The sequence below is a fragment of the Astyanax mexicanus genome, chromosome 17 (assembly GCF_023375975.1).
Source record: "Astyanax mexicanus isolate ESR-SI-001 chromosome 17, AstMex3_surface, whole genome shotgun sequence".
NCBI lineage: Eukaryota > Metazoa > Chordata > Actinopteri > Characiformes > Acestrorhamphidae > Astyanax > Astyanax mexicanus.
In genome coordinates this window covers 42,870,918-42,894,800 of record NC_064424.1, presented here as the reverse complement: position 1 = coordinate 42,894,800, position 23,883 = coordinate 42,870,918, and the positions used below count along the sequence as shown (strand labels likewise).

The following is a 23,883-nucleotide window of genomic DNA, read 5'->3' as shown; positions in this document are numbered from 1 at the left end:
AATAGATAGATCATTAAAAACAGAAATTAAACATTCTGAGGGCAATTCAAGCTAATTAATTTTATGGACTATAATGGGTATCTAGTATTAGAAGATGTGGGCAAGCCATTTCTTTCATGTTCATGGTCTTTCATAAATCATTTAATATATATTCCTGTTTCAGAAAAACAAATCTGTTCAAACTGAACTGAATCAGCTTCTTAAAATTACTACCTACATCCAATCATAACACAACAAAAAATGAAGCCCAGCTTCTTTTTCGTGTAATATTTAATTTTCAAGCCAAGATTACCATCTGAAGCAACAACATTTTTACACAAAAAGGAAGGAGGTGGGATCGGAAGCTGACCTTTTTTAACCTCCAGAGAGCAATTTTTATCCCAAATCAGTGGGAGTGGCTTAATAAGACCCTTTTTTCCCTCAGCTTCCTCTGAATTCACAAACGCCTGCTATTTTAACCACAGGAAGACTGGAGCTTTGCTTTATTCATGTCTGGGTAAACGACTTTGCAGGCTAGCATTCGCTCCAGGAGGCCACGCCAGGCTGCTATAAAACTCTTTAAAGTTTTTTTCCAGCATTTTTCCTAATAGAGGAGTACAGTAAGCAGAGGGAGATCTGCATCACTATGAAGTCGAGTAAGGATATCAATCTGGACACTTATAATTTATCTCTGATAACAGCAAAAGAGGACGTGCTGAACCCTAGAACCTCCACAAACTGGTAATAAAAACAGAATTTATCTTTTTTTTATATATAATAATAGACCAGAAAGTTTACTATTTACATAAACAATATGTGTGTTTATTAGATCTACTATAATGTATTTTAAGAAGTTGTATGATTGCTGTATTAATGTAAACATGATTAGGAATGCTTAAAATATGTTTATAATAGATAATAGTTAGACAAGTAGTGTATTAGTGTATTAGAACAAGTAGTGCTCTCAGGTATTTGATGGTTAATGTGGTTGGAAAGCTGGTCATCCAGAGGTATATATACTGTATACTGGTTAACTAAGCTGGTTAACCAGCTGTTGACCAGCATATTGTTTATATTACATCTGCTTTTGGTCATGCTTGGTCATATTTGTTGTCTAAAGTTGATCATGTTGTAGTGAAGTTGATAATGCTTGACAAAAGGAAACTGAAGAGTGTTTCTTTTTTTTTCATTTATTTGATTCAGCTTAAAAAAAAACGTTATGTGTCTTTAACTTTAATTAATAATTACACTTAATTAATGATTATATGCATGTACATCATATACAGTACCAGTGAAGTTTGGACACATATTATCATTAATATTTGTTCTTTACAAAGCTTAATTAAAAAATAATTAATTTAAGGCAGTTGGAGAACCATTCCAGGTTCTACCTCATGAAGAAAAAAATACGTTAAATGAAAAGGGGAGTGTCCAAACTTTTGACTAGTCCCATACATAAAGTTGAGATGTATATGCTTATATTAAGCAAAACAATCTGCCAACTGTGTGCACAAATTTGTCTTTTTCTTAATTTGTTTGATTTGTTAATATAATCAAATATCAAAATAAGCAATTCTTCTAATCCTTGATTTGAATTTCACTTGTTAATTTTATTTATTTATTTATTTATTTGTAGCGTAATTATCATGTGTATAATTATATTTTTTCTTTTTTAGTCTTCTTCAGAATAAAACGTACAGCTTAGAAACATTAAATCATATATTTTTTTGTACATTTTAAAAGAGATAAAATCTATATTTAACCTGTTTCTAAGTGTGGGATTTTTTTCTTGTATTCTATGCCATAACACATTCAGCTTACAAACATTAAAATATATTTTTAACGTACACTTTAAAAAAGATAAACACAGTATAAATAAAATTTTGAAAAATATCTATAGCATATAAGGTACAGCTTACAAACATTAAATATAATTATTATTCATTTAAATGTAAATTTTAAGCGATGTTAAAAACTGTTAGCAGAGGATGGTTTCGATCCATCGACCTCTGGGTTATGGGCCCAGCACGCTTCCGCTGCGCCACTCTGCTCAATGTCGCAATAGTGCAGTTTTTTAATATTTAACCATATAAGCCCATGCACTGTCCGGTATAGAGTTTTATAACTAGCTATATTAGTTTAGTGAGAGCAGTTTTGTACTAAATATTCTACACAGTAGTGCAATTTTCTTTTGGTTTGTTATATTTTAGTTGGTATGTGGTTGGTTAGGACAATATATGTATAATTTATAAATAGTAATTAAGTGCTGGCTAGCTAGTTTGATACTGGATCACACAGTTAGCTTAGCTTAGCTAGCCTAGCATTTTGGTTAACTTAACTAAGCTAGGCTGCTTACATTCATAACAGCTCAGTTAACTGTTCTTTTAAGCTAGTTACCTGACTACTGTTGACTTTTTACACATAGATTTATTGCAAAATTGCAATACATGCATTTTAACGTTAAAAAGCTATCTTTGTTAGTTTCAAACTAAAGCTTTTAGCAGCAGATGGGTGTAATTATATAAAGAATATAAGAAACCTTATAATGTATTAAGAGATTTCAAATATTTAGTATACTTTTGCTCTCTGTGCCAGCCACCATGATTAGCAGGACCACGCTGGTCAACCAGCATGACCAGCATGGCCAAGCATGACTATGCTGTTGAAGAGATGGTGAACCAGCTAACTTACCAATGTACAGTAAGTTTTTGCCTGGATGACCAGCCTGTCAACCACCTTGACCATTAAAGACCAGCTTAGACCATCCAAAACCTAGCAAAATCTGGCCATTGGATATTCGGCAGGAGCATTTATCGTTAATAATGATTATTGTATTTAATCTGGGTTTCTGGTTGTTTTAACCCTTTCAGACCCTGGATCCATTGCAATGGACATTATGTATTTTTTAATGTTTAATTCATTTGAGGTCTATTTGTTCTCCAGTAGAATATACCATGAACCAGCCAATGAACAAGTTTTATAAACCAGTGAAACAGAAGCTTGCTCCCTTTCACTGGAAAAACACTGGAAAAACAGTGGTATTAGAGGGAGCCAATGAGGCAAAGTAACAGCTCGTTTTTACTAATTTAATGTGATTTAGAACACTTTTTAATCGTGATTTTAACTGTTTATAGATGATTTATCAAATAAAAAGTATAAAAAGCATGAATATGAAATATTATACACAGGGTACCAATGCAATGAAAAAAAAAACAGAAATAGAAATTAATTAATTGGATTTATTTGTTATATCTTCTTATAGTCTTCTTTTTTTCTGTGCATTACAGACAGAAAACAGCATTCTTACATCAAAAATCTTAGGTTTACTGTACAACAAGATGCATTGTCATAAAAATTAAGTGATCGAAAAATAATTTGTGTGAAACACGTGGTACAATTTTATATATTTAATAAAAAACAGCAAACCTCCAGTCAACAAGTGTTGCTGTTATTATTTTTCTGGTTGTTTTATACACAGAAACTTTCTGCTAAATTTAAAGCTAAAGTCACATTAAATCAAGAGACACGACTGAAGTGGACAAACAGCATTAGTCTGAGGGTTTCCTGTTTGTACCGCAGTGTATTGTTGATTGTTGGAGAAAACACATTGAAAAGGGGGAATGTCTCAAACGGAAGCACATTCAAAAAGAAAGAATGTCGTTGCATGTCAACAAAAATCCCTGTATGTGTGTGTTTGTGTGTGTGTGTGTGTGTGTGTTTCCTTGTTTGGTCTGTGTGTAGAGAGGGGACAGGAAATGGTCCTAAGTGGTGTAATTTGCCCCACCTCAGACATCTATGACTTTTGTGCAAAGTATGACTGTCTGTCCCTAAACATCTTCAGCTTTTACTATTATAAAACCACACTGTACTCATATTACCCTACATTTAACTCTACTGAAAGCCTTACTTTCAATGTTGGAAACATACTGTACCAAATCATGAAAATCATAAAAACAACACACCAAAACCTTAACCTATCTTTTATATTGTGGAGTCAGATTTGCTTTGGGCCACCAAATGTCTTGAAATGGCCCTGGGTAGAGTTGGTATACAGTGTATAGGGTAATGTGTATATAGTGTATTTGGGTCATATTTAATCCATATTATGGAACAAAATACTCAACGAAATAAAGAACAAAATTACTTTAAAAAATGAAGGTCATCAATTAAGTCAAAATTAAATATATGTAAAAGAACTTTAAATGTATTCAAAGTCTGGTTGCAAAGACCATCAAAAACCTTATGGTGAAACTGACACTCATCAGGACTTTCCCAGAAAAGAAAGGATAAGTTCATCAGAGTTACCAGCCTCAGAAACCGCAAGTTAACAGCATCCCAGATGAGAGCCACTTAAATACTTTATTTTTTTGTTTGTTTAACACTTTAAATTTTACTACAAGATGTCTTATGTGTTCCTTTATAGTGTCTCCTGACATGATTGGTACTGTATGTAAGATAAAAAAAATATTTTTATATGATTTAATAAGTATTTTTTATAATATATGATTTATTTGATTTAATGCACTTGTCTGATGCAACTTGCCTAAAGCAGCAGTCCTTAAAATGCCTTCTTTTAAATTGAAAGGGGTGGGTTTGTACATGTTTTTCCAGGGACCCAGACGGGTTTCCTAAAGCGGTCACATCATTACAGCTCACCCTAATTTTACATGGGTCCCATTTAGGCCTTATACACAGTGTACAACCCAGATGATTCCCATGTTTATCCCCTCCTGCTATTTTTATTATTATTATTAATAATGATGGACATCCATCTATAGTATGGGGCATGGGGCATGACATGGAACCCATTGACAAAAGGTTCTGGTTCACACTTGGTATATTCTTGAAAATAAATACCATGTCTTTTTGGCCCCCAATCCTTCTTTAAACTCTAAGGATTAAAGATCTGTGGGACTACAGCATCTAAAGCATTTTTTTCTTAACTGATTCCCATAACATGCATATTTGAGTTAATGAGTTCAGTGTGTTCCCGAGGTTATGTCAGCTAAATGTCCGTCTGGGACTTTTGTCTAATCTTGATGAACTTTGTAGAGGGTCTATTCTGACTGCTGAATAGGTCGTAGTAGTTTACAGAATGGTCCTTTTGTTTGGGGTGTGAGCAGATTACAGGAGCCCCAGGAGGATAGAGCAGTGCAATACGTGTTTGTATGCACACACACATACACACACACACAAAACACACACACGTATTTTCATACATTGTCAAAAGTGAATGCTGGATAAATACAGACTTTTTAAAATTTCTAAAGGTGGTTTATCTACTTGTACAAAAATATTGTGATGCTTCTCTGACCTCTAAAATACACATTCACATTTACACTCCACATTCAGCACGGGGCTAACTGCACCATATGTCTCTGGTGATGCAGGCAGGACAACCATGGTGAAAAAGACGCTTAATTGTATTTAACAAATACTGAGAAATGTCTAAGTATATCGTAAATATACTATACTATATTATGTTGTAGAATACTAGTATGAATGTACTGTACTACGTTGTTAATAAACTAAATACATTTTCTTATTTAAAATATATTTAAATATTACACTTTTGTCAAATGCTTGCAAGTAACCTATGCATTGCCATGATAAACATATTTAGGTAAAACAATCTTTTAAAAAGTTATGAAATGCTTAATGCTTGTTCTCTAATTTTAATTTCAAGCATATATAAAATATGGGTTTAATAACAGGTAGTAGTGTGTTTAAAGTGTCCATTTTAATACAGTTAAGCACACTTAACAAACAGGTATGACTTTTATACAGTTTTGTGCACTTTAGTGCATTGTAGCATAATAGCGTTAAGCATATTGGAATCTACTTTTTTTTCCTCAGGAACATTTGTGAGAACTATGCAACACTTGAATCATATCTGAGTAAAATCCTGTAATATTACTCTACTCCACTGCTTCTCTTACCTGAAGTGACATTTCTGTATCTCTCAGCGTGTCAAGAAATCCATGTGTACTGCACGTCCCTCAGTGGTTGCCCATAATGTGAATTTAATCTCAGAATGTAGGGGGAGCCTAGGGGCAGAAAAATGCAGATGATCATATACTGTTGCTTTAATTGCCTCTCTCTCTTTCTTATGTGTCTCTGATTACAGGGCTCTGTTTGCATATGATGGCGTAACAAATCGACTCAAGCTGGCTGACTCTGGTGGTAAGTGAATGAATGTAGTGCAAGTGCGTATAAATGAGTATACTGTATGTGTGTTTGTAAACGGCAGCACTCTAAAATAATGCTGGGGGGTACTACACCTCTATTCAATTGTCTAATCTAGTCGTGTATGAATACAATTATATATTTAATAATTAGGAGTGAAATTAAATTTTGTCACAATATATTTTATCACTTTTGTTTGTGATACCTTATTGGTCAATACTTACTGCTTATTGTTAGTAGTTAAAAGTTGTCAAAGTAAATCTTGAAAAACAGTCTTACACTGTGTTTATATGACATGTACACACTTATGCCTTAAGTTTTTGCTTTTTAGCGGGTGGCGTCTCTGAAATTGTTGACAAGCTCCACCCTAGACGGCCCCTCTACGGGCTCTGCAGGGTGGACCAGCCGAAGACGACCAGGACACACATTGCCATGATCATCTGGGTAACTTACTGCAGTCATTCACCCAATCATCCATCCATCCATCAATCCATCCATCTATCCATTCACTGATCCATCCATCCATCCATCCATTTACCCATCCATCCTTCCATCCATCCATCCATCCATTCATCAGTCTATCTATTCACCCTACTCTGCCCAACCTTAGCAAGATTGTAGCAGCAGCAACTACAATCCCAATTTATAATAACTGGAAGATTTTTAATAAAAGTATTTATTTACAAAAGAGCTGTGTTCTCAAGTACCACACTGGGAGAATGAATCTGGACAGTACCAAAGAACAAAAGAACATCTTAAAATGGTGAGATAGTATTTCAAAAGAATGAGGTAGTATCTCAAAGTAACGACATGGTATCTCAAAATAATGACGTAGTTTCTAAACATAATGAGATAGTATCTCAAAGTAACCACCTGGTATCTCAAATAAAAAGGCCTTAGTATCTCAAAACAACAAGATAGCAATTTACAGGATGATTATTTATTTCATTTTGGCAGGAATGGGCTTCCATATATAACACACTGCAACACTATACTATATACATGAAGACAATGATTACTCTCTCTCTCTTTAGGTGGGAAAGGACGTGGATGATTACCGCAGAGCTCAGTGTGTTGCTCATGTTCCTGCTATTAAATCATTCTTTAAGGTAAGATACACATTCTGTCTGAAGAACACATTTCAGTATGAAAGCCTGATCAAATAATAACACCTATGAATGGGCAATGGGCATCAGGAGAATCTCTCGCTATCTTTAAGAGACTCCTGAAGACAGAGCTCTTCAAAGAGCACTTACTCTCCTAACACCTCTAACACACTAACTACTTCTAACCCCATTTCCTTCTTCCCCTCCTTCACTTCTCTATCCCTTTATTTCCCTTCGACCTCCTTTAAGCCCTATCTAAAAATGGGTTATCTAAATTCCTATTACTTTGTACTTCATTATTGTAAGTCGCTTTGGACAAAAGCGTCTGCCAAATGAAATGAAATGTAATGTAATGTAATGCATTGAACTGTTTCTCTCTCCATCTTGCAGGAGGCACATTTCTTTCTCCCTGCCTCTTCTCTGGAAGACGTTACAGAGGAGAGGATTTTCTCAGTGGCCTCTACAGTTACAGCGATGACAGAGAGAGATAAAGCCAGACGGGTCATACGGAAGGAGGACAGAGAGGAGAAAGTGGTGCGAGATCTCTGATCAGTTTGATGTGATCTCCAATGGACATGTTTTAATGAATCAGTTAATGGAAAATAACATTTCTAAATGTTACAGTTACAGTTCAATCTGTCAAATTTTCTGGTTGTTGTTAGGGCGTTGTTATTGAATGATTTAAAACTTTTTACTAATGTCACTGCAGTGTCACTTTGTCAGTGTTTTAATTTATAATAGTATGTTACTTCTGATGTTTCCATAATGTTAGTATTCGTCTAGCTGGGAACATTATGTGAGAAGTGTTCTAATAATTTTATAATGCAAACCATTATGTTATCATATGTTTTTACAACATTACAGGCTAACCTTCCTGAAACCTTTCCAAAACATTTCTAAACATTCTTATAATGTTTTCTGTTAGCTGGAACAATGGTAATGTGTTGGTTATGTTATATATGGGCGACAGGTATGTAAAACATCTTCATGCTGCAGTCTTGTTGACAGAATTCTACTGTTCTGGCAGGGAACTAATTATAAACGGACGATAGCAGCAGCAGAAATCCACAAAACCATCAGAGAGAACTTCTGGGCTCAAGCAGAGGTGAGCATTCATTCAGATCCAATATAAACAAGAGACAACCTCAGTTTTTCAGATTTTGCTATTTATAGCTTTATATTTGAGTAAAATGAACATTGTTTTGTTATTCTATAAACTATGGACAACATTTTTCCCAATTTTCAAATAAAAATATTGTCATTTAGAGCATTTATTTGCAGAAAATGCGAAATGGCTGAAATAACAAAAAAGATGCAGAGCTTTCAGACCTCAAATAATGCAAAGAAAGCAAGTTTATATCCATAAGGTTTTAAAAGTTCAGAAATCAATATTTGATGGAATAACCCTGGTTATTAATCACAGTTTTTGAATCTTGGCATGTTTTCCTCCACCAGTCTTACACACTGCTTTTGGATAATTTTATGACTTCACTTCTGGTGCAAAAAATCAAGCAGTTCAGTTTGGTTTGATGGCTTGTGATCATCCATCTTCCTCCTAATTATATTCCAGAGGTTTTTAATTTGGTAAAATCAAAGAAACTCATAATTTTTAAGCGGACTCTTATTTTTTTCGAGAGCTGTATATGTCACATACGATACAGTAATACTCATACAAAAAACTGAAAGAAATGAATAGCTGCATAAAACTGTCTGAATCTGTATTAGTAATGGCTACTAACTAAATGCATGAATGTAATAAAACTAAAATTTGCTTTTATGCAAATATTAATGCTTATGTACGAATTTAACCTCTGGAATATATCACACCTTGACTATTATATTACCCTAATTGTTATGTGTCCCTGTAAATGTAAAGTAGTGAAACATCACAGTAATTACATTGCATTTGAGTGATGTGAATTGGGGTGGATTCTTTTTTTATTAAAACATTAGTATTTATTGGAGTAATAAATACATTTTACGCTCATTTAAATCTCTGTTTTGTACAATTCTGTCAGAGAGAGGAAGAGGCACGCAAAGAGGAAGAGCGAAGGAGAGTGGCGGAGGACAGGAGGCGGAGGGAGAGGGAGAGAGTGCAGCAGGAAAGGAGGGAGGCGGAGGAGAGGGAGAGGAGGATGAATGAGAAACTGAAGAAGATTCAGGAGCAGAGGTTCTCATCACTGTTTATCATATAAAACTCACTTCAGTCGCTTTATTATTAAAGGAACTGATAAATCAGTAAAATCTATCTGACATTATTTGAACCCTGTTTGATTTCAGGCGACTCCAGGCCGAAGCTGATGCAGAAAAACTCAAACAGGAACAACTCAAATGGGTAACTCGATTACACAGAACACGGGATATTAACTCGGTTTGGGGAGAAAATTCAAGACTTGAAAGCTGTACTGAATAAATAAATATCAGTATGTATTTGTTTCTTTGTGTGTGTATGGATGTGTATGGGGTATGTGTGTGTGTGTGTGTGTGTGCTGGCAGGCTGAGCAGCAGAAGGAGTTTGAGGATGAGATGAAATCTCGGTTCTCACACTCTGAATCAGTGGAAAAAGCAGTTGTGAGTTTTTGCAGGAATATATATACCTACATATCGCCACAGTCAGCCTTGTAAAACCTTGTATCTCCAAATTTTATTTATTGTGAATCAGACATTTGCTCTTTACATTGTGTCAAAATTATCATAATGAATGGACCAATAGAAATCCTTAGAGTGGCTTAGAATTACATTAACAGTTTAGAAGGTTGTATTCTTCTCATGAAAAGTTACCATTTGGAGATGCAAGGATTGCAAAAAAAAAATGCAAGCATTTTTAAAATATATTTCATATTGTTGCTGTCTAGACTTTCATTGCTCTCACACTTAATTTACTTTTTTATTATTATTATTATTATTCATCAAGACCGTAATCCCAATATATATATATATATTGAGGAGACAGGTCCCCTCCAATATTCAGATATTCAGTAAAAATGTAAATATGATACATAGAGATATATGTAGTATATCACTATTTAAAATAATATCTGAATATAAACAGAGCAGGATGCAGACTGGGTTAAATTTTTTAAGGCTGTCTTCAAATAACATGAATACATTGCATGTGTTAATTATACTGTATTAGTTCATTAAAATAATGGTTTAATCTACCCAATGTTCGATTGATGGCCCTGGTATTTACAGTATATTGTATTGTATTTCAATTGGTACATTTATCATGAAATTTTAACAAATGCCAGATAACTTTTCTGCAACAACCGTATTTCTGATTAAATATTATAAAAAATATTATTATAAGAAGGAAGGTAATAGAGAAGCTTACAGTAAAGTGTACTTTGTGGTGGTGTAATACTGTTTATGCTCTGCAGGAGGCAGCAGTTCTCGTGTCTCAGCGGAAACAGAATCCGAGAGAGTTTTTCAGACAACTCTCACTGTCCTCCAATGACCCCCAACCAAACCCACCCAGCCCATCACCCACAGGTAACCCACCAAAACCCACTCAGCTTATCACCCACAGGTAACCCACCCAAACCCATTTAGCCCATCACCAACAGGAAAGCCTACCATCCAACCCCGCCCATCACCCAACCCCACCCAGCCCATCACCCACAGGTAACCCACCCAAAAATACCCAGCCCATCGCCCATTGGTAACACACCTAAAAACACCCAGCCCATCACCCACAGGTAACCCACCCAAACACACCCAGCCCATCACCCACAGGTAACCCACTCAAACACATCCAGCCCATCACCCACAAGTAACCCACTCAAACACATCCAGCCCATCACCCACAAGTAACCCACCCAAAAATACCCAGCCCATCGCCCATTGGTAACACACCTAAAAACACCCAGCCCATCACCCACAGGTAACCCACCCAAACACACCCAGCCCATCACCCACAGGTAATCCAGGCAAAAACACCCAGCCCATCACCCACAGGTAAACCCACCCATACACACCCAGCTCATCACCCACAGGTAACACACTCAAAAACACTTAGCCCATCAACCTAAGGTAACCCACTCAAAAGCACCCAGCCCATCACCCACAGGTAACCCGCTCAAAAATATGCAGCCCATCACCCACATGTAACCCACTCAAAAACACCCAGCTCATCACTCAAAAGAAACATCACTAAAAGAAAGATGATAAGAGAGAGAAAAGGATAAGAGCGTGGAAAGAGAATGAAAGAATGTGTGGGTTTCTAATGCATATACACGTTTTTCTTTTGTTTTTTACAGTCAGGAGTTCTAACCGGAGGATTCATCGCAGTCTGACTGATGTCATCCTCTTCACTAAATCATCTTCCTCCTCTCCTTCATCCCCCGGCAGCCCTAAACCACTCTCTCCATTTTTCCCTTCATCTCCAACATCGCACAGCCCCACACCTCTCTCACAACCCCAACACACACACTCATCCCTCACCACAATTCCTCCCTACATTCCTGCATATAGCCCAACCAAAAGTCCAGCAGTGGATTCTCCATCACCCACTAGTAGACACACAGGTGTGTTTACGTCAGACCCTTGTGATCCAATGGAAGTCTTTCCACCACCCCCTAGAGATCTAAAAATGGTATCTCCATTACCCCCTATTGGTCCAAGAGAGGTATTTTCATCAACATCTAGTGTTCCAAGAGAGGTCTTTCCAACACCTCCTAGTGTTCCAAGAGAGGTCTTTCCAACACCTCCTAGTGGTCCAAGAGAGGTCTTTCCACCACCTCCTAGTGGTCTAAGAGATGTCTTTCCAGCACCTTCTAGTGGTCCAAAAGATGTCTTTTTAGCCACTTCTAGTGGTCCAAGAGATGTCTTTTTAGCAACTTCTAGTGGTCCAAGAGATGTCTTTCCAGCACCTCCTAGTGGTCCAAGAGAGGTCTTTCCACCACCTTGTAGTGGTCCAATAAAAGTACTTCTATTACCCCCTAGTGGTCCAAGAGAGGTCTTTCCACCACCTCCTAGTGGTCCAAGAGATGTCTTTCCACCACCTCCTAGTGGTCCAAGAGATGTCTTTCCACTACCCCCTCCTAGTGGTCCAAAAGATGTCTTTCCACCACCTACCAGTGGTCCAAAAGATGTCTTTCCACCACCTCCTAGCGGTCCAAGAGAGGTCTTTCCACTACCCCCTAGTGGTCCAAAAGAGGTTTTTCCACCACCTTCTAGTAGTCCAAGAGAAGCAATTTCATCACCCCCTAGAGGTCAGAAAGTGATATCACCATTACCCCCTAGTGGTCAAACAGCCATGTATACATCCCCCAGTAATCCAATAGAATTCTTTCGACCACACCCAGGTGATCTAACAGTGGGCTCTCTGTCTCCCCCTCAAGGTCAGAAAGTGGTATCTTTATTACACGATAGTGGTCCAATGGAAGTATTTAAATCACCCATTAGTAATCAAACAGTTTCCACTCTTGCTGCACCTTCTACAGCTTCATCCACCTCTCTCCAGCCATGTTCTCCAGAAAACCCAAACATCTCTTTAACGGAATTAGTGGAAGGCTTGACCTTTTACCCTCCTCCATCTGCTGCAGACATCACCACTCAAAGTCTGGTCCAACCAGAAACTGAAAATTTGGCACCCCCTCAGGTCCAACCAACAGGTCCTGCTGCCCAGAATTCTGTTTGTGATCTGGTCCTTACCAACACCCAGGGCTCAAGTCCAGATCAAGTCCAGCCTGATATGCCAAGTGCTACTGTTTCATTTCCCATGATCTCCTCTGCTCAGCCTGTACCCAGACCTCCATCGCGGCCTTTACCCGCACTGCCAGTGAGAGAGTTCTGCAGTCTGGATTCAATGATTCCCACAGATGAAGAGGCAGAGAGAAATGATGGAGAAGTGACTGGGGAGAAGGAACCTTGGGTAACTGCTCAGGCTTCTATGATATCCATTCCAGAGGAAGAGGATGATTATGTAGATAAGAGAGGACTGGAGGAAGAGAAACAACTGAAAGTTGGGAAGGATAGAGATGTGAGAAAAAAAGAGGTAGTGATGGAACAGGAGGAGGAAAAACAGGAAAAGATGCATAAAGAAAAGGATGAAGAGATGTTTTCCTTAGCTGAGCAGAAAAATGTAGGTTTTAAAGCTGAAAATGTTGAGAGTCAAATGGTAGAAGAGAGGGATGAAGGAATTACAGTGGTGGAGGAAGAAAACCTGGGGAAGAGAGAACACAACCCTGAGGACGGGATTGCCACACAAGTGTCTATGATATCCATTCCAAAAGAGGAATCAGTGGATGGTAAGCCAAAGGAAGAGAATGAAGCCTCAGTGAAGGATAAAGTAGAAATTGAGAAGAAGGATAGCGATATCTTTAATGAGAAAAAAGACAGAGATAAAGAAGTACCACAAGAGGGAAGAGAACTGACAGAAAACAATGATGATGGGAAAGTAGAAAAAGGGCAAGAGGGAATGATGGGACAGGAGGAAGAAAAACTGGAAGAGGTGCATAGAGAGAAAGATGGGGAGATACTTTCACCATGCAAGGAGAAAAACAAAGACATGGTAAATGCCGAGAACCTTGAGAGTAAATTGGTAGGAGAAAGGGATGAAGGAATAAAAGAGGAAGAACAAAATCTGGAGATCACAAAAACTAACCCTGAGCAATGGTTCGCCACACAACCTTCTATGATATCGTCTCCAAAGGAGGAGTCAGTTGGTGGACAGGCAAAGAATGAAAACAAGGACTTAAAGGAGAATAAAGCTGGAAAAGAGAATAAAGACAGTGAAATACAGAATGAGAGAAAAGGGAGAGATGAAGACACACCAGAGGATGCCAAAGAACCAACAGAAAAGAAGGATGATGGGAAAGTAGGCGAAGTACAAATGGAAGTGATGGAAACGAAGGAAGTAAAACAGGTAATGGTGCAAAGTGAGAAGGACAAGGAGATGGTTCCCTCTTCTGAGGCAGAAAATGAAGACACGGAAGCCAACAATGTTGAGAGTAAAGCGGAAGAAGAGAGGAATGAAGGAATGAAAGAGGAAGAGGAAAAATTGGAGATGACAAAAAACAACCCTGAGCACTGGATTGCCTCACAATCTTCTATAATATCCATTCCAAAGGAGAAGTCAGTCGATGGAGAGGCAAAGTTTGAGAATGAAGACCTGAAAAAAGATGAAGTGGTAAGGAAGAAGAAGGACAGTGACATACGGAATGAAAGAAAAGAAAGAGATGAGGAAGCACCACAGGAGGGAAGAGAACTAACAGAAAAAACAGATGATGCGAAAGTAAGCAAAGAACAAAAGGGAATGATGGAACAGGAGGAGAAAACCCAAGAAAAGGTGCATGGAGAGAAGGATGAGCAGATTCTACGGCCATTGGAGGAGACAAGCAAAAGCATGGAATGTGAGAACCTTGAGAGTAAAATGGTAGGAGAGAGGGATGAAGGAATAAAAGAGGAGGAAGAGAAACTGGAGAAGATAGAAAATGACCCTAAGTACGGGACTGCTGCACAAGCATGTATGATATCCATTCCAAAGGAGGAATCAATTGATGGACAGGCAAAGGATGAAAACAAGGTTCCAAAGGACAATGAAGTGGGACCTGAAAAGAAGGACAGCAAATTACTAAAGATAGAAAAGAAAGATGATAGGAAAGTAGGTGAAGAACAAGCGGAAGTGATGGAACCGGAGAAGAAAACCCAAGAAAAGGTGCATGGAGAGAAGGATGAGCAGATTCTTCTGCCTTGGGAGGAGACAAGCAAAAGCATGGAAGGTGAGAACCTTGACAGTAAAATTGTAGAAGAGAGGAATGAAGGAATGAAAGGGGAGGAAGAGAAACTGGAGAAGAAAGAAAACGACCCTGAAAACTGGATTGCCGCACAAGTTTCTTTGATATCTATTCCAATGCAGGAGTCAGTTGATGGAGAGTCAACAGATGAAAATAAGGAACGAAAAGAGAATGAAGCAGGACTTAAGAAGGAGGACAGCAACATACTAAAGATAGAAAAGAAGGATGATGGGAAAGTAGGCGAAGAACAAGCGGAAGTGATGGAACAGGAGGAGAAAACCCAAGAAAAGGTGCATAGAGAGAAGGATGAGCAGATTCTTCTGCCTTTGGAGGAGACAAGAAAAAGCATGGAAGGTGAAAACCTTGACAGTAAAATTGTAGAAGAGAGGAATGAAGGAATGAAAGAGGAGGAAGAGAAACTGGAAAAGACAGAAAACGACCCTGAAAACTGGATTGCCGCACAAGTTTCTTTGATATCCATACCAAAGGAGGAGTCAGGTGATGGACAGGCAAAGGATGAGAACAAGGACCCAAAGGAGAATGAAGCAGGTAGGAAGAGACATGAAGAAGCAGTGAAAGGACTAGAAGAAGGAAAGGAACAAGAAGAGAAGACAGAAAGCTTGTGGGATCAAGAAAAACTGGTGGATGAGAGAGTGGCAGATGCAGAAAAAGTGAATGAGGAAGAAGAAGATGGAACCATGGGTGAGGGTTTAATAGACAGAGTGACAGAGGTTGGGAAAGATGCGGAAACAGATGTGGAGGTTACAGCAAAAGATGAGATTGAAAATGAGATAAAGAATGAAGAGAAAGAGGCAGAAAATGTGAAGGGAGAAGATGATATAAATGGACAAACATCAGATATGGACTGGAGAGAGAAAAACATTGAAAGAGTGGATGCAGAACTTGAAAAAGTGGTGTATGAGGTCAAGAACACTGAGCCTACTGAAGAGGAAAGGAGCGAAAGAGACACAAATGAAGATGGACAGATGGTCGAAGCCAAAGAGTCACTTGATGAAGGCGAGGAAGCAGAAAGGATTGAGAACAAAGTAGAAAGCAAAAGAAAGTCAGAACCATTTGACAATTGGGAAAATAACAAGAATGCAAGAGAATTTGAAGAATTTGAGAAAAGTTCTGAACCAGAGATGAATCAAGAAGCTACAGCAAGTGGACAACAGCACAGGGACGAAGTAAAGACTGTTGAGATTCTTAAGGACGATACAGTGAATAAAAGAGAACCTGGGGAACAGAATGACAAAGTTGCACAAACTGATGTTTCAGAAAAACTTGAAGAGATAGCAGAGCATACAAGCCCATGTGGTCACTTACAGACTGCTCAAGAATCTGCTGAAAATCCTATGCAGAGTGAGAACTTACCAATTGGAAAGTGTTTGACCATTGAGGTTGAGTCAAACTTATCTGTTTCAGACGACCAACCAGATTCCCTGCCTTCAGTTTTAGCTGAAAACTTGGTCGCAACCATTCTCGAGTCCCTGGCTACATCCATTGAATCATCAGTTACTGAAGCAACAGTCTTTGAGCAAACGTTTCCAGCATCTCCTTCTGAAAACAGCAGAGAAATCGAGGACTCCTCAGTGGACGAGGCCTGTGAAGAAGCTAAAGAGATGGAAGAAGTTGAAAGTAAAGACGAATCAGCGGAGGAAGAGAGTGAAACAGAGGAGTTGGATTGTGAACCAGCAGAATGGCACACAGCTGAGCTCAAAACCCGTCACATTTCCACAGACAGTTTCGAAAAGCTGGGGTCTGAAGATGTTGGTGATGAACTTGAGGACACAGGTAATTTTAATTATTGATATCTGAATCCTCATTATAAACTCCTAGTTCATACTTTCACTCAATGGGAATTTTATTTACGGTCCATATACACATCCACTGTACAGCTGTCTTAAGAACATGATGACCACTTCCTTGTTTTATCTCCAGTTATTATCTAGAAGTCTTTTGTTGTTCTACAGTATAATTGCAGACTGTGGTCCTGTATCTTTTTCTCTGTATACTTTATTGTCATCCTTCTTTCACCCTGTTCTTCAGTCTTTTTAAATGAGGACTTTTACTTTTACACTTGAAAATGTAGTCAATTTCTTAATATTAAATTGACAGTACAAAAAAAAAGGAAAAAAAAAAAGCGTAAAATTACTATATGTTGCTCAAGTGATTTTTTTCAAAAATATGTTGTAACAATATGTATATATTTTAGAATGTACTAGTGCTGCATACTGGCAAAAACTGTCTATACAACAATACAGAGGTTACAATTCAAGATAACGTAATATAGTGTCATTGTCACTGTAAGCAAGACAATATATTTAAATCAAATATTGGAATAAAAAAAGCCATAGTATTAAGAAACACATCGTATATATTAAATCATATATATATCGTATATTAAAATCTGATATTAAATAGAACTTTTATTTTTTATTCAATTAGAACAGTGGGATCTTAATACAAATTACAGCATTACAGATAGTGGGTGGGGTTTAAACACAACACTGTATAAAGCACTAAGACCATACTTTTTACTTTTTCTTAACATGTTAACTAATATTTAAAAATCTTTACTGTGTTTCTGAACATCGATTCAGTATTGCACAATTTTTTACACAACTAATGCATGTTTATTTATTCCATCACATTTTTTTTCACCTCTCAGATTGCACAACAAGCACCGATACAAATCAGCTGACCTCAAGTTCAGGTTTAGACTCAGTCCAGGAGCTGAGTTATGTGGATGATGGACAGGAAGCCAGTTACGAGGAAGCCCAGGAACCTGATTATGACTCTGACAGTGTGGAGGAAGCTACAGAACACGCATTTCTTCCAGCCATTGATGTGAACCTTAAAGTGATGGACACAGAAACGGTCTCAGATACAGAAAACAAGATTAAGGACAAATGAGGATACGGTGCTGGTTTATATCGACCAATGAAAAGAAGGACAATGGAAAGGCTACATACATAAATGCATTATGGAATAAACTGATTTAGAAGACAAACACTAAGGCTACGTTCACATTATCAGGCATTAAATAAAATGATTTTAAATCCAATTTTTTGCATTAACCCTCTAGAGCCTGAGGCCTTGTAGAGTCTTCTGAGGTAGTGTGACATAACTTCCTGAATTTGATATTTGAGTCACTGTTGATATATCCGGATTGATTTTTGATTGTCTGACTGGTCAAAAATCTGATTTTTGCTAATCAGATCTAAACCACATTTGAAAATGGTTTGAACTGTAATTACAAGATGTTCTTGTTGGTCCTGAAACAGTCTTTTTTTCCAATTAAGAAGTGGAAAGTTGGCTGTTGCTAGGAAATGTGACCAAGGCACAGAGAAGGGGGCAGGCCTTGAGATTAAAAATAAAATCGCAGAGCTCAGTTGCTGCTAATCAGAAAAGATAACAGACAGAAACTCGTCACATACATTTATGAACGCAAAACGCAAAGATCCAAATTCTAACCACTAAATCCGACCATCTGAGCTGAAAATCTGAATTGACTAATTAGGCTTGTAATGTGAACGTAGCCATATTTCCCCAAAGGAAATAATCCAAGTATTCTCAAGCTTTCCAAGGAGAATATGTTTTTTGTACCACTTTTTACATACATTTTATTTTCATGCCAAAATAAATAAAGTTAATGTTCACTGGATACGGTTTAGTCCTCCTTGAGTTGAACATTTGTTCCAACTGAGACAAAACCATAAGTTCCTTTCCGATAACCGCTTATTTAGATTTGCATTAGGGCTGCAATATATCGGAAATAACTGACCCAAAACTCATATTTAAATCCTTTAAAATGTTCCATAGTTCTGAGAAGCATTGCCAAAAAAAAAAAAAAATATTTTATATATATATATATATATATATATATATATATATATATATATATATATATATATATATATATATATATATATATATATATAGAAAAAAAACACACACACGGTCTGGTGCAGATAAATACAACCAAATTATTAATCATGCCTAAAGCAAGGCACGGACTATATTGGGGTATAAACCACCCAGTCCAGAGCCATGAAGCAGGGGAACTGAAGATTGGGGAATTCGGGGATAAGTTTTAGAGTTGGAAATTACTATAATAAAATCCTAATAAAAAAAGCCTAATTCTAAAACAATAGATAAAAAAAAAAAAAACATTTATATATATTTAAATAAGATGTGCTCATAATATGCTTATAAGTTTCTGCGAAAGTCAGCAGGTCAATATATAAAACCACAAAAGCAATCAATGACTTATTTCAGTGTATTTTATTTATTTAAGAGTGGTAAAGAAAACTGATTAATATGGAGAGGAGGGGGGGAGACCTTACACGCGCGCAAACACAGACCCCAAATAATTAAAGCAAAAAGCACCTGGCCCTAAACAGACCATATTCACATATTGCACTTATCTGGGGACTCAACACTTTTCTGGTGTATAAATATATTTTCACATAAGTCTGCAATCTGCCCTTAATTTCCATTCCAATTAAGCTTGCAAAGAATTGACCAACATAGCCAAAAGTGTTGAAATGATCTCCCTCACTGTAGCCAGCAACACTAAAAATATGTTTATTGTTTCAAGTAGTAGCAGGTAAAATTACATTTCATAATTCGTAAACAGATAAATATTTACAAAAGAAGAAGAGAGCAGAACAAGAGTGGAACAATTAGCACAGTGACAAACACATAGTATTTTGAAAGTTCTGAGGATGTAGTCAGTCTCAAGCTTCCGGTCAAAAGCACGAATATTCCACAGAGTTGGTTTCTTCCCAGCAGCCAAAGAACATGCACCCTCCTCACTGTCCGGGTGCGGCATCTGGTGTGAAACTAGTGGGCTTTTTGGTGGAGTTTTCCACAACCCAGTAGTGAGTCAGGACTCCTTGGATGGGAAGCCTGTGCATGGGGTTGTGTTTCAAAAGCCCATTGATCAAATTTCTGCTTCCTTCGCTTACATGGGCCGGATAGGTAAACTCGACCTGCACAAGGATAGGAAACATCATATTAAAACTATAATAGAGGCAATACTCAAATTTCAGCAGAATCAATACCTAATTATGCAGTAGCTATTTTACTATTCTACTATTCTACTGTGCTGCACTGAAATCAACTGATTTTAAATCTAACCAATTTCCCCATTATGTTGCGGCGATATGAATGAATGCCCAGTGAGCCGGTGTTTGTGCTCTTGTTTCAGGTCGTTTTAGTTCATTGGAGGAGTGGGCGGAAAGAACGACAGGATTTTGTTTATTACTTGTGAATAATGATGAGATGCAAATGTCTTGCCACCGATTGGCTAACAGCACTGTGACACTCCCTCCACAGCTCTGCAGTGGGCAGTTGAAAGCCAAGGCAAGCTTGGCCACGAATCCATGGATCAGACCAGGGGCTTTTCCTGATTCAGTTGTTTTTCTGTCCATTTTCTTTTGTGCTAATTGGCTAATGCAGGTAAGGGGGTGTAGAATGATACAATATGTATATGCAACTCAGTATGCCCACATAATGAAAGAGCTTAAATCGTAAGAACAGCATACAGAATGTCTACAGAATGCCTTCTTCAAAAGGTGGCCAGATTGGAAATACCAACAGGCCGGACTCCCGTTTAAAAACATTTAAAGGAATAACACAGCCTACTGTAGATTTAGTTCGAGTAAACATATAAAAGTCTTAAAACTAACTTTGGACTTGAAACACCCCAATCTTGGAAAAGCTGTGATAACCAGACCCGTGATCGTTGGTTGTTCTTATCAATTGGCACTGGATGCCAGTGACTAAAAACAGCTCAGCTCAGCTGAACCCTTCAGCTTTTGCTATTTGGCTTTAGTGATAGTTCAAACATTCCCTCAGTCTATTATAAACCAACTCCACCTTCCATTCAGTTATTTTTGGTGGATTTTTTGAATTCACAAACACCTGGTAGAAAGAAAAACTGTAGTTTTTAGGATTTAAGGAGCAGTTACCAATATGAAGCACCTTGTTGAGGTAAACTAAATTTACAATCAGTTATTTACTTACTCTGGAGATCTTACGATAGGTTTCCTCATGGCTCTTAGTTTCAAAGGGTGGACGTCCAACCAGAAACTCATAGCAGAGCACCCCTAAACTCCAGAGATCCACTTTCTCATCATGAGTCTTTCCCTCGATCATCTCTGGAGGAAGGTAGTCCAGGGTGCCACACAAAGTCGACCTCCTGTTATAGGTGCAAGTGAGATCGAGCAAATAAGAAAGCAGGCAAACATTTATTTATTTCAGCAGGATTTTACTAATCTTGACTAGTGTAAATAACCCTCATACATAATGCCAAATTTGCCTAGTTAACAAAAGACATTCTAATTAACCCATGCTGTCTCGCAAAATCCAAAAACTCAATTCTCAAAAATCCTTTTTCTTCTATTTGCTTCACATCTAGCAAATCTCAGATTTGGATATACAGCAATGCTATTAGATAATCCGCATTATTCTTTTTATCTGTAAAAGGTCATAACACTTAATTCAACAATAAATAATAATAATAATAATAATAATAATAATAATAATAAAAAAATAATAAAAAAAAAACACACATTTAATTTTCCCGCAATACAGAAATTGGTCAAATATTAAATTATTATTATTATTATTATTAAGACTTAATGCCAGAAGATAACTTGACATTTCAGAATATATAAATTGTGCCCTTTCATCCAGTCGAGTTGCTCAGGCATTAGTTGGTTTCAAAGAATGTCTAAGGAAATGAACACAGATGTCTTTTATAGAGAAAATATCTTAAATGTTGGGATAAAGTTCTACCTGGAAGAAGGTGTGTGGACCGACCACCCAAAATCAGCAATCTTTAGCTCTCCGTTGGCCCCCAGTAATAGATTCTCTGGTTTAATGTCTCTGTGGATCACTTTCTTTGAATGGCAATAGTGCAGCGCATCAGCCAGCTCCATTATATACTGCAAAAAAGAACAAAGTAACTTTTCAGGCAAAGAGTTTTTTGATAAGATTTCATAAAACTAACTTTGGGGTACTTTATATTGAAACAGGACAGAAACTACAGACATTGACTACTGAGAATAATTTAAAAGCATTTTGTGGTCACACTGCTTCTTCAACGGGCAATAATTTATATTTATAAAAACAGTAAAGTGATTCCTGATTTTCAGTTTTACAATTTAGTTATACCATAACTTACATAAACAGCACCATTTAAAGTGATGTGCAAGCTGTTGTGTGCTTCACATCCATCAGTGTATCCTAATACACACTGTGATAGGACTAAAGAGAGATTCCTGTAATAAGATAAGCTTTGTGAAGTAAGGGCAGGTACTGCCAGCATGGTGTTAAATGCTTGTCTTGGACTGATTTGAGTCAATAAAATTCTGGTGGTCCTGGTGTGGATTTATTTGAGACAACTGGGGAAAACTTCCTTAACAACATCCTATTCTATTCGGTGCATTCAGGAGCCTTTAAAAAGGTTTCCTTACTGTGGCACTGCGCTGGTCATCAAACATCCCACAGCGTTGCAGCTCTCCATACAATTCTCCTTTGGGAGCAAACTCCAGTATGAGATATACACGTGCAGAGTCATGGAAGTAGCCATACAAACGCAGGATGTTGGGATGCCTGTGTGGGGAAACAAGAAGACAATGCTTAAAAAAAAAAAAAAATTATGCCTCGATTTAAATGTCAGGCTCTCCAGATTTTACCAAGGAGGTGTGGAGCTACAGTATAAAAAGCAAAATATGCCCCGACACGGCCGTTGTACAGAGTGCTGGGCAAAAAGCATAAAATTACTGTATCTCAGGAAGCTGTAGGAGAGCGGAGGTGTGCTTTTCGACAAAGGTAAGAGTTGAGATCATGTTTTACTTTACCCAAAGTCAATTTTACACAGAGTTTTCTATTAAAAAAAGTAAATTCTATGCAATAGTGTAGCATGATGCTGTTTCTGAACACTTTACACCATTTCAACAGACACCTTAATAGTGGGGGGATGGGGGAAATAGATTGCTAAGGGCACTACACTCACACAAGCCATTAATTTCAAATAAAGGTACAACTCCCTACATGAGCTGAATGTAGACCAAAATGCAAGTCCTGGTCACTAAGCAACAGACAGTGGAATGGAAGAACAAAACCAACAATATTTGTTTGTATAAGTTGCTAAGCAAACACGTCAGTCAAAGGTTATTCCATGGAGATTTAAAACATGGCTCAGCCCACGAGATCTTGCAAATTTACGCGTAATCCTGTGATCCCATGACGAGGTACAAAAACGAGAACCATAAAAATGTTCTGGCCTGCCTTTTGCTAATACAGGCATTGTATGGAGCATTGTAGAACATTGTACAAGTGAAACCAGCTGCAGAATATCTAATGCACAAGTTAACACACCTTAAATGAGACTGGATCTCCACTTCTCTCCGCAGTTGGTGCTCCACACCGGCCTTTTCCAGCTGCTTTTTAAACAGCACCTTCAGGGCAAGGATGAATTTGGTTTGTCGCTCCCTGGCGAGGTACACACTCCCAAATTTGCCCTTCCCCAGTGCCCTGCCAATATCAAAGTTCTCCAAGCTCCATGGCATCCTGATGCAAAATTGGCAAAAATGATCAATCTCAGAAGCTTGGACTTATAAAAACATTCACTCAAAACAGTGCTGTGCTTACAATGTAGATTTTGTTTATCTAAAATAAGGATTTGCATTTAGGGTCAAGATATCGTTGTTCTACAACTCCATGCATTAATGACTTAAACATATCAATCATACATTTACTTACTTTGAACTGGACTGAATGGCAATTCCACTAGCAGGCTTTTCTGAGGAAAAAATTAATTTGAAAAGCATAAACACTCAAGTACATTCAACAAGTTA

The 23,883-nt window shown here is 37.5% G+C and overlaps 2 protein-coding genes across 10 annotated transcripts in view; one reads left to right on the top strand and one right to left on the bottom strand.

Moving 5' to 3' along the window:
- The first annotated feature begins 457 nt into the window (after positions 1 to 457).
- On the top strand, positions 458 to 18,677 carry LOC103046968 (titin homolog). Of its 3 annotated transcripts, XM_049466054.1 has the most exons (14): positions 458 to 720; positions 6,107 to 6,162; positions 6,497 to 6,609; positions 7,200 to 7,274; positions 7,662 to 7,805; positions 8,299 to 8,376; positions 9,290 to 9,441; positions 9,552 to 9,606; positions 9,768 to 9,842; positions 10,652 to 10,763; positions 11,531 to 11,898; positions 11,965 to 12,129; positions 12,163 to 16,804; positions 17,682 to 18,677. In XM_049466054.1, the coding sequence occupies exons 1-14, from the start codon at positions 626 to 628 to the stop codon at positions 17,924 to 17,926; spliced, it is 6,375 nt and encodes a 2,124-aa protein (XP_049322011.1). In that variant the 5' UTR covers positions 458 to 625; the 3' UTR covers positions 17,927 to 18,677. The 3 variants fall into 3 exon arrangements, with proteins under 3 accessions (XP_049322011.1, XP_049322012.1, XP_049322010.1); XM_049466055.1 differs by having other exon boundaries at positions 11,531 to 11,832; positions 11,965 to 16,804; XM_049466053.1 differs by having other exon boundaries at positions 11,965 to 16,804.
- Positions 18,678 to 19,584: 907 nt separating this feature from the next.
- aurka (aurora kinase A) overlaps positions 19,585 to 23,883 on the bottom strand; it is an 833,084-nt gene continuing 828,785 nt past the window's right edge. For all 7 annotated transcript variants that reach the window (XM_049466065.1, XM_049466066.1, XM_049466067.1 and 4 more), the window contains 6 exons: positions 23,789 to 23,828; positions 23,405 to 23,596; positions 22,498 to 22,636; positions 21,818 to 21,966; positions 21,044 to 21,218; positions 19,585 to 20,007 (listed from right to left, as the gene is read on the bottom strand). In XM_049466065.1, the coding sequence (XP_049322022.1) occupies positions 19,828 to 20,007; positions 21,044 to 21,218; positions 21,818 to 21,966; positions 22,498 to 22,636; positions 23,405 to 23,596; positions 23,789 to 23,828 (875 nt within the window). In that variant the 3' untranslated portion in view covers positions 19,585 to 19,827. The remainder of the gene's footprint in view (positions 20,008 to 21,043; positions 21,219 to 21,817; positions 21,967 to 22,497; positions 22,637 to 23,404; positions 23,597 to 23,788; positions 23,829 to 23,883) is intronic.

Bases quoted from the DNA above. Each gene is read 5' to 3' on its own strand.
- LOC103046968 (XM_049466053.1), top strand. From the start codon at position 626: ATGAAGTCGAGTAAGGATATCAATCTGGACACTTATAATTTATCTCTG. The intron at 6,610-7,199 runs GTAACTTACTGC...CTCTCTCTTTAG, and splicing joins ACATTGCCATGATCATCTGG to GTGGGAAAGGACGTGGATGA. The intron at 16,805-17,681 runs GTAATTTTAATT...TTCACCTCTCAG, and splicing joins TGATGAACTTGAGGACACAG to ATTGCACAACAAGCACCGAT.